At 37.3% G+C, this 16,432-nt stretch overlaps 1 protein-coding gene across 1 annotated transcript in view; it reads left to right on the top strand.

The window, feature by feature from the left end:
* Positions 1 to 15,845, top strand: part of SLC38A11 (solute carrier family 38 member 11) — a 55,746-nt gene extending 39,901 nt beyond the window's left edge. Inside the window, exons 10-12 of the mRNA XM_030324554.1 lie at positions 2,593 to 2,705; positions 5,526 to 5,657; positions 15,464 to 15,845. Coding sequence (XP_030180414.1) covers positions 2,593 to 2,705; positions 5,526 to 5,657; positions 15,464 to 15,757 — 539 coding nt within the window. The 3' untranslated portion in view covers positions 15,758 to 15,845. The remainder of the gene's footprint in view (positions 1 to 2,592; positions 2,706 to 5,525; positions 5,658 to 15,463) is intronic.
* The last annotated feature ends 587 nt before the right edge of the window (positions 15,846 to 16,432 follow it).

The following is a 16,432-nucleotide window of genomic DNA, read 5'->3' as shown; positions in this document are numbered from 1 at the left end:
TCATCTTTCACACAAAACCAGCCCCTCCCCTCCTTCCCTCCTCCCTCAGGGCACCACTCCACACTGAATTTACTTCTCTTTTCCCTGTTCACCCAGGCCCAACACCCGAATGGCTCTCTCTTCTGGTTCCTTTGACCTGTGCGTTCACCCCTCCGTGTAGTGTAATATCCAGGGTAATCTGACAGCCCGCTAAATGCTGTGATTCAAACATGTCACAGCTTTTGCAGGTCTATTATCTCATTTGACCTTGAAACAACCCTATGAAGGTAAGTGGAATAACTAGTTTTACCCCCTGCTTAGAACACAAAGAGGTGAAGGAACTTGCCCAAGCTGGATGGTGACAAAGTAGAAAACAAGTTTCCTGACTCCCAGTCCAATTTTCTTTCCATTCTCTCTTGCTGTCTACCCCATTTTGGTCAAGTGTGACCCATTAAAAGCTGTCTCTTATCCTCCAGACCCTCTTCCCTTAGTTGTCAGATGACACTAGGTAGTCTTGAGTGAGTGGTCATTGTTTCAAATAGAGGTTACTGGTGACTATGATGATAGGCGGGCATTTTTCAAATAATGAAAAAAAGTAAAAATGCCTTCAAAACAAAGTGGTTAGTATAATTCCAGTGCCATCAAAAATATAATACAGGCATATGCCATTAGAGTGCAGTAACAAAGTGATCGTGAACATCCTGATAAAAATTGTGTTTCAGAACATTGCCATATATCACTGTTGCTGTATCATTTGCCAAGGTGAATGGCCTGTAGGCTCCAGTCTGTACAAAACCTTGGTTTTTAAATGCCTTCTCTGTAAGACATAAATCCTTTATCTTAGTCACACCTTCCTAATGTTGTTATCAGTGGTAATTGCTTAGATATAATTAAATCTTTATATAACAATGCTGACAGGTTGGTTTGGGTTTGGGTTTTTGTGTTTTTTTAACCTAGCTATAATTCCCGAAAATACACTTAGACTCAAGCTGGAATAAGCTGACACTGTTCCTTCAGGCTGTTTCATTTTAGGCAAATCTGGTCTTATCTGTGCACGCTGCTTGCTTCCTTTCTTTTCCCTCTTAGTAGATAAATTTCAGCTTGTGAGGCACTAGGGACTGCAGGTTGCTCTTGACGTTCTAGGCACTTTTGAAAAGGGGCAGGGCCCATTTTGTAGAGATTAGTGAACAGGGACTTTTAGTCCTCTTTCTCAGAATGGTGGAACCTTTTCAGTCAACCTTGAAACAGGCCTCTGCCACGACTGCTCTGTGGTTTAATCCCTTCTGCCCTAAGAGACACTAGACAGGAATGTGCATTTGTTCTAATTGACAGGAGGAGGGGAGAAGAGTCATTAGAGTCTTGGCAGAGCCAAGTCATTTAGCTTTTTAAAGAAAAAAAAAAAAAGGACAGAAATACAGTTTTGTTTTCTTTTTAAACAGTATGGTAGTGTGTGACTTTGATCTGATATCCTGTTCAGTCTAATTGGAAAACGTGACCAAAATTTTAAAATGTAAGCATGTTATATTTAGGAAATGAACAGGTCCAAATATTGTTTGTTTCAGTTCTGGGAAGCTTTTTGCCGCCATGACTTCTGGGCCCTCGTTAGATACCTCCATTTCTTCATAGATGTCTGAGAAAAGACAGTGTCGAAATAGGAATTGGTCCGGGGCGCCTGGGTGGTTCAGTCAGCTAAAGCGTCCAACTTCCGCTCAGGTCACCATCTCACGGTTCGTGAGTTCAAGCCCCGTGTTGGGCTCTGTGCTGACAGCTCCGTCTGTGTCTCCCTTTCTCTCTGCCCCTCCCCCGTGTGCATGCTGTCTGTCTCTCTCTCTCTGTCTCTCTCTGTCTCTCTCAAAATATATAAACATTAAAAAAATTAAAAAAAAAGAATTGGTTCAAGGTGTACATGGTCCATTGTTTAGTGTGGAACTAATTAAATATAATGCTTTTCCTCAGAAATAACCATATTTCCACACTTTTAAATCAGTGCTCTTACACCAAGGTTGATCCGATACCATGAAAGGTAAATTCTTGCTGTGACAGGGGGTTTGTGATTGAACCCTATAGCGTGGTCTACAGGAAATTCAGCTCCCCAGATGTACTGGTCTACTCTTCCTTTCAGGATTGCCCTTGATCTAAGAATAACATTTCAAAAGGAAATTTGTTTATTTTAACATTTTTTTTTTTTTTTTTTTTTTTTTTTAATAACGAAGTCACTTATTTACCAGAAACAAAGACCAGAAGCAAGTTTATAAAACCAGTGTACAAGAATTTAGGGAGTTGATTCAGGTGTCAGAAGACAATGGATAAAAGTATTTTTCAGATGTTGATACAAATTTAAGGCACATCTACTAAAAACAAACAATGAGAGTAAGGGAAAAACTACTAGTTATAAAATCATCTTCAAGTTGGCACAGGTACTAGTTTTAATATCAGTCAATAATTATAGAGTTATCGAATGCAAACACGCTATATTTAGACTTGGCAGTCTGTTCCATTGATTAAATGAAGTTTCTGCAGCTTGACTTACATGATAAATACCCATTATCTGATTTGTTAGGTGTTTATCTCAAATATTCAGTTGAAATAAATCTATTTTATATTATTCTTTAGGAGACTTATTCGAAAACTATTGCAGAAATGATGACCTGGTAACATTTGGAAGGTTCTGTTATGGAGTTACTGTCATTTTAACGTACCCAATTGAATGCTTTGTGACTAGAGAGGTAAGCACAGTTCCTTTCCAACACTTTATCTAGTTGATCCCTCTACTACATTTAATTCAGGAAGACTTGTAAATAATTTAATTCTGCAAATTTGCAAGTGCACGATGAGGAATAGAAGTTATAAAATTTTCTTTTTCAACCAGTGTGAAGAGAATTTCATACTCAAATGCTTACAAGTTATTTTTTTCTAAAATTGGATTTGAAGATCACGTTTGGTGGTTTAGTTTATATTAGCATAAGTATAAATATTTATACAACTGCATTCCAAAATGAATGCCAGCCTTTAATAGGGCCAAACTAAGTTGTTTTTCCTTAAAAACATTCTTACAGAGAAATTAAGTACTGAGATTTAAAACATGTTTTACAGAATTGCCCTTTTGCTAAGATTGTTTTAGAAGTCAACATGTATTCAGGCACCTTGGAACAGATTTTGATCAGTTGTGTTATTTTTAAAAAATGAAAATATCTTACTGTATATGGAAAACCAAAATCAATTTAAGCCATTAGTTTTACAGATATATTTCATTTATATATTTATCCAAGTATATTTATCTCTATTTTACACCATGTAAAATGATAGAGATGGTATATTACATATATATGTTTTTGTGATGTATTTGTACTATATATATATATATGTGGATTTGTGAAGGATGATTAAGTGAAAAAAAAAACTCACTCTTTTTGTGTAAACTTGGATGACATGGCTTGTTGGGAATCCCTTATACAGTCAGCGAAAAATCCACTGTACGAGTCAGCAGAAAAACATGATCCTGTTTCACAGTGGTTCTTTCAGCAATCACACTGAAAAGGGCTTAGTTTTAGGATCTATTCCTAGAGGCTGTTTACACAGTGCGCCATGTGAATGGGTCTAATGTGTGAAGTGAAATGCCTAAACGCCACAGAGCTTTAAATACACTAACTGATCGGCTGGCTTCTAGAGGAAGACCAGTGCCTACCTTACACCTTTTCTGGGGTAAGGAACTGCTCAGGGAAATGGAATAAGGAAATATTAAGCACTATGTATGTCCTTTACAATTAGCACTTGTCCTCACTTACAAATGTGTAAATCACAAACCCGTTCTCCAACTTGAATATAAGAGAGAAGTATACTGAACTTTACTTTTATGAAGATTTTTTAAAATCTAAGAGCCTGTAAAGTATTTGCTGTTGTTGGATGCAGGAAATGGTTTTATTTTAGCTTCTGCCCAGTACTTTGGGTTCAAATCTGATCTCTAGATCAGCAGTAACAGATGGTACATTCTCGTGTGGTTTCTGGTGAACTGCTTATGGACCATCTGAGTCACTCCACCTGCACAGCTTATGTCTTCAGTACTTGGAACTTGTGTTTCCTCTCTAGCTGCCATGACAGGAAGACAGAACTAAATCAAGATCTCTGCCATGGTAGCAAATACGAGGCAGAGGAACCTCAGATATACTTCATTCATTCACTTCCTTTTTCTCTCTCCTCTGTCTACACACACACACACACACACACACACACACACACACACAGTCAAAGCCATTTCTATTCATAGGTTAAGTAGCCAGCCACATAAAAGGATGCCAGAAAGCCTGCCCAGACCCCTAATGAATGTCTCTCACTAGCCTGCTGCACTTTCTACTCTTAGAATTTTGTCAGAGGCATCTACAAGAATGAATTTTAAATATTTGGAAAAACATTACCAATTGTAAAACCATAAATAAGTAAAAGTTATTAGTATCCCCATTAATTATTAGCAGAGTTATGGCAGTATCCAGTCTGTGGGGAATGCTACTTATCTAGGAATATTACTTAGTACAGCTTGGAGGGTTGGCTTCATTAAGACTTTCTAGGGGCGCCTGGGTGGCTCAGTCGGTTACGCATCCGACTTTGGCTCCGGTCATGATCTCACAGCGCGTAAGTTCGAGCCCCGCGTCGGGCTTGTGCTGACAGCTCAGAGCCTGGAGCCTGCTTCAGGTTCTGTGTCTCCTTCTCTCTCTCTCCCCTTCCTCCGCTCATGCTCTGTCTCTCTCTCTGTCTCAAAAACAAATAAACATTTAAAAAAATTTAAACAAAAAGAATTTCTAGCATCTGACCTTCTACCATTTTCAACTCTTGTCTCAGAGGTTCCCTTGCACAGAGTCAACCCTGTTCAGACTGTCTCCTCCTTGTCTCCCATAGGTATCTTTCCTGTTCTTCTTACCTCTTTTGCTCTTTTCACATTGTTGCCTCAGTCTGTAATTCTGCTCTAAATCCTACCCGTGTTTCAAACCCTATCTCAAGCCAAGGTCAGACAGGCATATTTCAGAATTGCTGTAGAGCCAATTACTCTCTAAGAAAGATGGATCTAAGTAACTAAAGCTCTTTCTGTTCTAAATTCTATTTGATTATTTTATCCAGTCATAAATTGATCACTATTTGCTTTTTTAGATGGGTTGAGTCTCTACAATCTACTTTCATTCAAATAATCTAAATAGCATCTGTAGTTGCTATTAGTGGCAGCCTTATTGAACTCATACTTTTTAAGGTAACTTCCCAACATCATTCTTACACTTAAGAAATAGGTTTTTTTCATACATTATTATACCATGTTCTGAGGCTGTAAGATAACCTACTGCCTATATAATAATTCAACAAAGAATATTTGTTGTTGAAATGTGTATGCATATGTGTGCAAGTACTTCAGAAATATAGGATGTTCATATGGCTTAAGATCTGACTGATTGCCTTACTGGTAGTGTTTTATATAGTCCTAAATGCTATAATATGATATACTTACTTAATAAGTCCTCCATGCCTCTGAGAATCCCTCTCTAAATAATGTGTTTATTTGGCAGGTAGTTGCCAATGTGTTTTTTGGTGGGAATCTTTCATTGGTCTTCCACATTATTGTAACCGTGGTTATCATTACCATAGCCATGCTTGTGTCATTGCTGATTGATTGCCTTGGAATAGTTTTAGAGCTCAATGTAAGTACAATTAAAATTTACACCTTCTATCCTAAAAATAAAAATCTCTTTAAAAAGAGTGTTTACATTTAACAAAGGTTCTGTTTTCCTTAACAAAGGTTGCACTTTCTGAAATGGAATGAAAATGTGTTCATTATGTTATAATAAATATTAGAGTGATGATATTGTCTACTTTATAGAACTATATACTTTTTTAAACATTTACTGATTTTTTTTTTTTTATTTTCAGAGGGAGAGAGTGGGGAAGGGGCAGAGAAAGAGGGAGAGAGAGAATCCCTAGGAGGCTCCATGCTGCCAGCACAGAGCCTGATGTGGGGCTTGAACTCATAAACCATGAAATCACAACCTGAGCTGAAATCAAGAATCAGATGCTTAACCGATTGAGCCATCCATGCACCCCTATAGGACTATATACTTTAAGAGCCGTGCTTCTCCAGTGGGGGAAATTTTTCCTTACCCAGCAAACATTTTTGGTTGTCACAGTTGGGTATGTGGGTACCACTGGCATCTATTGGGCAAGGTCTAGGGATGCTGCCAAAGACTCCACAATGCACAGGACAGCCCCCATCATAAAGAATTACCCAATCCAAAGTGTCAGTTGTGCTGAGGTTGAGACACCCTGGTTTGGAGCACTTTTTCATATTTTATTTTCTTTTTTTTAAATGTCTATTTATTTACTTAGAGAGAGGGAGGGAGAGAGAACGAGTGGGGCAGAGACAGAGAGAAAGAGAGAGAGAGAGAGAGAGAGAGAGAGAGAGAGAGAGAGAATCCCAAGCAGTCTCCACACGGAGCCTGACACAGGGCTCAATCCCATGGCAGTGAGATCATGACCTGAGCCAATATCACAAATCAGATGCTTAACCCACTGAGCCACCCACGCGCCCCTCATATTTAATTTTCTGTAATAAATAAACATTACCAGGGGGCCTGGGTGGCTCAGTCAGTTGAGCATCCGACTTTGGTTCAGGTCATGATCTCATAGTTTGTGAGTTTGAGCCCCACATCGAGCTCTGCACTGAAAATTCAGAGCCTGCTTGGGATTCTCTCTCTCCTGCTCACTCTCTACCCCTTGCTTGCTCTCTCGCATCCTCTCTCTCTCACACACAAAAATAAATACACATTTAAAAAATATTACTAAAAATAACTATATATTACGTGGATCTGGAAGTTCCCTTGTTAAGTAAGAGTAGGTCTAGAGAGATTCATTAAATATGTGTGAATGAAGAGTTATACCCCACATTCACTTACCACAGCCCAAGTTCTTTTTCTTTAACATATTTTTTTTTCCTTCTCTAGACCTTTCCCTTGTAATCTGTACTGCCATCTCCCAAATCTAGGTGCTTGTGATACCACATCTGAATTAATACTGGTTTTTTGCCTCAACTAGCACATATTTAAGTTCTGCTTCCAGTGTATCATAATAATGCTTAAAAATGTCTACTTTCCTACCAGAGCAGGCATAAATTCTGTTGCCTCTATAATCTGACCCCATGCCTTCTGTGGAAAGTTATTTACCATTTACTTCCCCAAATCTACCCTTAGCTCTAGTCAATCTTATTTTGGGCCTCTGAATAAGCCATATTAATTCTTTCTTTCATCCTTTGTCTTATATATATTCTTTCCTATAATTATTATTTTCCTTTCATTTCCATCCAAATATCACAAAGATTTAAGAGCTAGTGCAACTTCTAATTCATGTATTTTTTGATCAAATATATATTATTCCTATATAATTGAAATACAGTGATGGGAGGAAATCAGAAAGGATCCATGCTTTCACGGAGCATACAATCTCACAATTAAACATGAAAAGTTCAGCTACTATATAAGTCATGAAGAAGAGAAATGAAAGTAGATGGATTCCCAGAAAACATTTATAAGAAAAGATTGACAGGATTTGGTGACAAAGAGGGATAGAAGGACACATCAAGAATGACTCCTTGGTTCTACTTTGTGGAGCTGGGACAATGATGCCACCTGATGTGAAGTGAATAGAAATGGATCTACCACTTTAGAGTCATTAATCTTCCTCTTCTACAATCCTTATGGAATTTCTGCTCAGAATCCCACCACTTGGCCTCTATTAATTATGCACCACAAGGAGGGCAGACTTGTACAGATGGAATCCCAAGTCATTATTTACTCACTCTATTGAGAGCTGAGGGATAGATGAAGGCATTATTGTCTGTGCAAGACACTGTTCCCTCCAAATGCCATTTGGATTTGAAGTTCCAGACAAAAGCAGTGGAGGATTCAGTTAGTAATACACTACTGGGGATGTTCTTATAGCAGAATATATGAAAAGTAGGGAGTAGGCAGCTTCTCAAAACCACAGGATCCTGGGGAATGATCTATCCCACCAGCAATGGAAAGAAAGCTCATAGGAGAGATACACAAATATTAAAGGTAACTTTCACCTACTTCCCAATTTTGCATAAACCAAAGACTATTAGGTTCATTCAAAATCATTTTATGTTCCAACCTTGATCTATGATCTATGTAAGTGGATGACTACTACCTTAATGCACTAACTTGATTTGTGTATTGTTATCATGTATCGTGTGTTGTTTAAACTGTCTGTAAGCTTGCCTTCCCTACCAGAGAGTAAGTTCTTTGAAGACAAGAATGATACTTAGCTATTTCATCCATCCTCCACAGTATATGGCATAGTACTAAGAACACAGTGCTCAAGTTACTGCATGGGCTATTGCCCCTTGGGATCACAGATCAGGAACTATTTCTACAATCGTTCCTGAACATAAGGGGTATTCATCAGCATAGCACCAGGATACTAAGTGTTACCAAAAAATGATGGTATTGACAGTGACATTAATCTTTCATCTGTGCTGAGGATATGATCAACATAATGACCCCCAAGTCTGTTATTTCTTACTTTGTTAGATGTCTCATTTGAATTCATATTTGGTTGTGTGTGGGCTTTTTTAATATTGTAGGATTTTGGTATGAAAAATATGTTTATCAACTGCCTGATCACTTAGTACATGTTGATAGCCTAACTGTTCCCTTTAAGTTAAGCAAGCATATAAACATTATTGATTTTTTAGTAATGATCTATTTTTGTAAATTTGACCATAACTTTCTGTTAATTGCTTATCTCCATGATACTTGCACAATAAAATTGTAAGCATTTAATTACATTAAAGAGTACCTATTGTACTTATGTTGAAAATTATTTGCAGTTAAGACAGAATTCTAGTATTGCAGAATAATCAGAGAAGAATATTGGGTGAATGTCTATTATAAGGTCAATATCTGAGCTGGTTTTAGAAAACGTTTTACAGATTTAAAGCATGATTCTAGATCTTTAGCTTTTTAAAAACCTGGTCATATAGTTGTTCATAAAAAGACAATTAAAGCAGAGTGCTAAGTTGTCTGTTATGATGTACTAAACCCAAGACAATTACACTAGTTTTAAAGAAATGAACCCACAACTATATGGTCAATTAATTTTGACAAATCAGGAAAGAATATCCAATGGGAAAAAGACAGTCTCTTCAACCAATGCTGTTGGGAAAACTGGACAGCAACATGCAGAAGAATGAAACTGGACCACTTTCTTGGTGGACCACACACCAAACAAAAAAATAAGTTCATATTGGATTAAAGACCTAAATGGGAGAGTTGAAACCATAAAAATCCTAGAGGAGAACACAGGTAGTAACCTATTTGATATTTCCCATAGCAACTTCTTTCTAAATATGTCTCCTGAGGCAAGGGAAACAAAAGCAAAAATAAACTATTGGGACTATGTCAAAATAAAATGCTTCTGCACAGCGAAGGGAACAATCAATGGAACTATAAGGCAGCCTACAGAATGGGAGAAGATATTTGCAAATGGCGTATCTGATAAAGGGTTCATATCCAACATATATAAAGAACTTATAAAACTCAACACCCAAAAAAATGAATAATACTATTAAAAAACGGGCAGAAGACATATAAATGATGGCCAACAGACACCTGAAAAGATGCTCAACATCACACATCATCAGGAAAATACAAATCAAAACTACAAGGAGATACCACCTCACACCTGTCAGAATGGCTAAAATTAACAACACAGGAAACAGCAGGTGTTGGCGAGAATGTGGAGAAAGGGTAACCCTCTTGCACTGTTGGTGGAAACTGGTGCAGCCACTCTAGAAAATAATATGGAGGTTCCTCAAAACATAAAAAATACAACTACCCTATGATCCAGCAATTACACTACTAGGTATTTACCTAAAGAATATAAAAACACTAATTCAAAGGGATTCATGCACCCCAATGTTTATAGCAGCATTATCTACAATAGCCAAATTATGTAAACAGCCCAAGTGTCCATCGACTGATGAATGGATAAAGAAGATATGATATGCATATACAATGGAATATTATGTATCCATAAAAAAGAATGAAATCTTGCCATTAGCAATGACATGGATGCAGCTACAGAGTAGAATGCTAAGTGAAATAAGTCAGAGAAAGACAAATACCATCTGATTTCACTCATATGTGGAATTTAAGAAACAAAACAAGCAAAGAGGAAAAAAGAGGGAGACAAACCAAGAAACAGACTTAACTATAGAGAACACACTGATGGTCACCATAGGGGAGGAGGGCAGGGAATTGAATTAAATAGGTTATGGAGATTAAGGAGGGCACTTACTGTAATGATCACCTGTGATGTATGGAAGTGTTGAATCACTATATTGTATACCTGAAACTAATATCACACTCTGTTAACTAACTGAAATTTAAATAAAAATTTTAAAAAAGAAAAGCTGAGATGGGCAAAAAAAAAATAAATCATTTTGTGAGAATGTAATAAAATTGAGGATCTCCATTCTTTTACAGATCACCTGAGCATATGTTTTTTCAATCGACAGAAGTCTTTTGGCATGCAGAACATGTGCAGGTCTTTACTCAACTCCCTTCTGTGTGGACATCTGTCATGTTTAATAGAGCCAGATGAAGTGTTATTTCTCTCAATAACTAATGTAGGCTGGACCATGCAACACTTTGGAAGTACCTCAAGTATGCTGTGTTCCACTTCCGAATGACAGTATGAGCTAATATGTACTGATTATTTACTCCGTACAAAGTGTTTTGCATGCATTATCTTCCTTGATCTGTATTAGTTTTACAGATGAAGAAACTGAGGCACAGAGTGATTAAATAGAGTAATTAAATAGTTCAGAGGCGCCTGGATGGCTCAGTCAGTTAGGCGTCTGACTTTGGCTCAGGTCATGATCTCGCAGTCCATGAGTTCGAGCTCCGCATCGGGATCTGTGCCGACAGCTTGGAGCCTGGAGCCTGCTTCGGATTCTGTGTCTCCCTCTCTCTCTCTGCCCCTCCTCTGCTCATGCTCTGTCTCTCTCTCTCTCTCTCAAAAAATAAACATGAAAAAAAAATTTTTTAATAGTTCACACTAGTTGTAAGTGCAGAATCTAAATTTGAACACAGGCTTTCAGACTCTGTAGTCCACATTTTTAAAAAAATTTCCTTTAAATTACGTAAAATCAATAAGTTCATTTCTCTGTCCACTTTTTTTAAATTTTTTAAAAAAAAATTTAAATGTTTATTTATATTTTAGAGAGAGACACACACAGAGTATGAGCAGGGGAAGGGCAGAGAGAGAGGGAGAGACAGAATCTGAAGCAGGCTCTGGGCTCTGTGCTGACAGCTCAGAGCCCGATGCGGGGCTCGAACCCACTATCTGTGAGATCATGACCTGAGCCGAAGTCATACGCTCAACCGACTGAGCCACCCAGGCACCCCACTCTATCCATTTTTTAAGTTAAAAATCGATGCACTGAATTTACCTATAAGTGAGGTTAAGAGTAATCCATAATATATGTATATGGTTAGACTTTAATAATGGGCTAAAATAAATACCAGATGAAATAAAATGGGACTGAAAGTTTTCATCTAAATTGATGTTTCACTAATATCTTTTATCTTAGTTAATAATTGTACTTTAAGAATTCTACTGTGGCTTCTGAATCATCACTAAGTAGACTAATGATCTTCACTGATAGATAATGTAATAGAATCAAACCTTCGGTTTGCAAATTTAGGGAAATGCTGTTACTGTAACTAAAATAATAGAGGATAAATTATTTGGGGTTATATTAGTTATTTAATAAAAAGCAAAACCCTATTTAGAGCTTAGCTTCCCTTTTATTACATTGTTTTTATGGCAGTAGACAATAATGACGTATTTTCCAAAGGAAATGCACCCTCAATTTTAAAGGATTCATTTTAGAAGCAAATAAAATAAATATAAGTCCCATTCTTGGTAATAAAAATCCAGCTTCTTGGCACTGATGTTGCTATTAGAGAAAAGAGGTATCTGCAGTAATTGGGCCCTATGGGTTTCTACTTGCAGCAGTACAAAGAGAAAAGATGAAGCAGCTGGGGCCTGTGGCCAGAGTAACCAGCCCAACAAGCATTGTGTACAGCTTAAAGTAGAAGGAAGCAAGCAAGCCAATTACCCAGTGAGAGCCAACGTGGAGAGATACAGTCATCAGGGTGAGCAAGGCATAGTCGGAGCTGCCAAAGACCTCCTGAGCTAGAGAGAATTTCTCTTTAAGGTATAGGAATACATTTCATGAGTCCAAATTGATTATGAAGTAGAAATTCAGAAGACGTATAAGCATTCTTTTGTTTAGTTTTCAGCTTTCTTGCATCATTTGAGAGGTTTCTATTTTGGTAGGAAAACTTAGATACTTTTCCAATTTGAATTGCCAGTGAAAATCATCAACACCTTCTGTCATTTTCTTTAGCAAACTCCAGAATGCCCTGGCGTCAGTTGTGTCATTATCAAAGGATAGTGCTGCCCTGCCTTTATAAATAAGGCTGTATTTTATTGTCCCTTGAAGAGAGACAGACAGAATCCCAAGCAGGCTCTATGCTATCGGCGCAGAGCCCAACATGGGGCTCAAACTCACTAACCGTGAGATCACAACCCGAGTCAAAATCAAGAGTCGGACACTTAACCAACTGAGCCATCTAGGTGCCTCTTATTCTCCCTTAACGAACAGTTATGATATTTACATCCTGTCAAGCAGTTCCAAAAATTATTCCAAATCCAGTGGTGTATATCTCACACAAGGCTATATTAAATTGATCAAAGAAGCTGGACGAATTTACAGGGAATAGAGCAGGTGGAACCACTCTGTAATTCTGATGGTCTTGGGTCCTAACAACAACCTCTAGCAAGACTGAGCTTTCAAATATTAAGAAAGTAACTGTTATCTAGACAAGATACCCAACTGGACTTCTTCCAGTACAAACATCAGCTATATAGTTTTCCCACTAATTGCTACTTTCTCAACTCTTAAGAATTATAACATAAACAGAACACCCATTGCTTTGGACTGCCCAGCAAGTTAGGTTTGGAAGAGTCCCAAAATGCTGACTGATGACAGCTTCTTAGCAGCAGCTGGTGGCGGTTTTCATCCTGATACTACTCTCAACACTCTGAAGTTCCAGATGAATTGGCATTCCCCGTTTGTTCCTGTAAAGAGAAGAGACTCTGTACATATACACATCCCCACACCCACATACATATATTTATATCTTAATTACTTTTTCATTGTTTTCAATTTTTTTTCAAAGAAACCAAAGGGTAATAATTATCATAAACACAGACTGGGTTCTACAGTATTTTTCATAACTTAAAAACATTGTCAGTTTCAAGTGTTATGATACAGCCTGGGGAATCCATAATCCATTCAATTCTTGCCAAATGCAAACTAATTCTTTATATCTGTGTACCTTGGTAGGTACTTATTTTTATGCAGGTTCTATGAATGACAAAATTACAATGTCCTTATATTTTGGATTAGAATACAATGTGGGGTCAGGGGGTGGGGTGCGCCTGGGTGGCTCAGTTGGTTATGCATCCAACTCTTGCTTTCGGCTCAGGTCATGATCTCATGGTTTGTGAGATCGAGCCCTGCCTTGGGCTCTGTGCTGAGTGTGGAACCTGCTTGGGATTCTCTCTCTCCCTCTCCCTTTGCCCCTCCACAGCTCATGCTCAGTCTCTCTCTCTCTCTCTCCCTCTGAATAAATATATAAACATTAGAAAAGAAAAAGAATACAATTTGGCGCTCTTTTCTCATTCTTTATCTCTGACTGTAGACGTATTTTCCATGAAGTGTGGTCCCTCTTAATCTCCAAATTTTTAGATACTGCCTGAATAGTCTCATTTCATTTCTCTGCACTTGTTTTTGTAAAAAATAAAAAAAAGTTATAGTTTTGGAATCATAGTCGTAATATTTCTGGTATGAGGATGGTACTTAGTATAATAGTAATTTTAGTAAATGATAATATTGAGAAAATATTTCTTCTAAAACTGTTTTAAGGTATAATCTGTTTTTACATCATCCAGCTTCAAAATCAGTTTTCTGTGATTTTTCCCTGGAGAAAATCTGCTAAAATCATGTGTCAAACCATAGGTGATAGGTGTATAGGGTTTCATTATACTATTCTTTCTACTTTTCTGTATATTTACAAATTTCCATTATAACTGTTTCAAATATAGCAAAACATATTTTAAGGAAAGCTTGCTTTTAATTCTAAACCAATATCATATTTGCTATTGAGTGTGTTTTTAAAAGTTGTGTTTTATGGCTTAAGAGAATGTCATTTGTGGTGCGCCTGGGTGGCTCAGTCGGTTAGGCATCTGACTTCAGCTCAGGTCATGATCTCACGGTTTGTGGGTTCAAGCCCCACCTGGGGCTCTGTGCTAACAGCTCAGAGCCTGGAGCCTGCTTCGGATTCTGTGTCTCCCTCTCTCTCTGCCCCTCCCCCACTCATGTTCTGTCTCTCTCAAAAATAAATAAATGTTAAAAAAAAATTTTAAAGAGAGTATCATTTGTTGTGTAATTATATTTGTTATATCTTAGTAATATGTGTTATATTTTGTTTACTATATAATTCACATTTAATATAATTTAAAATCTCTATAGTGCCTAAAATGCATTAAATTTTAACATTATTTCATGTGTTAGTGTCTAGTGCATATTTAGCCTCAAGGGGAAAGTATCTTTTCTTTTAAGTCAATAACTCTTGGTATTTTTATAATAGACAACACTACTGCCCATAATTTTCAATCTGACATGCCCCCTCAGGTTGGACTTACCCATAAGCTAATGTGGGGGAGGGTGAATGAGTCATAGTCATTTAGTTCTGTCAATTTTCTAGAGTAATTAACGTGTTTGGTTTTACTTGAAAGAGAATTTAGAAATGTTATTTCATGTTAAGTGCCCTCGGGTGATAGTTATCTTTTTTTATTCCAAGGGGCACCTACTTTCATACACAATGAAAAGAGAGGAGAGATAATATCCCCTACACACTTCCCAATAGTCCCCTCTTGTACACAAATGACAAATAGACCTCTCATACTTGAACAGCATAGTAGGTACTCAGTAATTTGAGATAATGAGTATAAGGAAATATGATGTGACTGAAAACATGGGATGTTTCAAGAGTTTGCCAGAAATTGACCTTGCCATCTGCTTTATTTTCAAAATTATTATTTTCTGATCATGTTTTTCTTAGTCTGATATACTATTATGTTATTTTACTATTCTCATTTGTAAATATATTATCAGAAAGGGGAAAACCTATTCCTAAGTCTCCCTTGGATTATTTTTCTTTCCTTTGTTTGATTCAAATAAACCTATTAAAGTTTTAATATGTACAATGACAAATACATTTTGTAAATGTTTTTTAAAACCTGTCTAAGGAATGTTCCGTTCAGTAACATATTGTTATTTCTTGTTTTCAATATGCAGGGTGTGCTCTGTGCAGCTCCACTAATTTTTATCATTCCATCAGCATGCTATCTGAAACTCTCTGAAGAACCAAGGACACACTCAGATAAGATTATGGCCTGTGTCATGCTTCCTGTCGGTGCTGTGGTGATGGTTGTTGGGTTCGTCATGGCCATCACAAATCCTCAAGATTGCACCCACGGGCAGGAAATGTTCTACTGCTTTCCTGACAATTTCTCCCTCACAAACATCTCAGGTTCTCATTTTCAACTGACAACACAACCTTCCATTTTAAATATCAGTATCTTTCAATGAGTTGACTACTTTAAAAAGTATGTATGTTTTCATAGACTTCTAAACTGTAACATTCACACGTTTTTAGTCCGTGTATTACAAAATTATCATTTTGGCATTTATCAAGATTTGGTTTTCTTTAGTCTTTAGACCAATATAAAAGATAAAGAAGAAAAGAAAATTGTATTTTGTTATTTTATTTTAAACAAAATAAAAAAAAATTTTAATGACTGCTGCACTAATCTTTTTTTTTTTTTTTCAACGTTTATTTATTTTTGGGACAGAGAGAGACAGAGCATGAACGGGGGAGGGGCAGAGAGAGAGGGAGACACAGAATCGGAAACAGGCTCCAGGCTCTGAGCCATCAGCCCAGAGCCTGACGCGGGGCTCGAACTCACAGACTGCGAGATCGTGACCTGGCTGAAGTCGGACGCTTAACCGACTGCGCCACCCAGGCGCCCCAACTGCTGCACTAATCTTAATTGCAGGAGGAAAAGTGAAGGCCTTGGCACTTGCTGCCATCCTCTCGAAGCATCATTCTTGTATTTGATAGGGGAGCCAACATATTGCATTCCAAAATAAGTAGATGATTGTGGGTTGGAATTTTGCATACATATCCTTTACAAGAAAAAATTGTTGTGTGTTTTAAAGTTTACGGAATTGAAGAGAAAGGAAAGTGAAAACTACTGAAGGGAA

This window comes from Lynx canadensis, chromosome C1 (assembly GCF_007474595.2).
Source record: "Lynx canadensis isolate LIC74 chromosome C1, mLynCan4.pri.v2, whole genome shotgun sequence".
Taxonomy (NCBI): Eukaryota; Metazoa; Chordata; class Mammalia; order Carnivora; family Felidae; genus Lynx; species Lynx canadensis.
The sequence above is the reverse complement of the archived record's forward strand: the minus strand, read 5'-3'. Positions and strand labels throughout refer to the sequence as shown.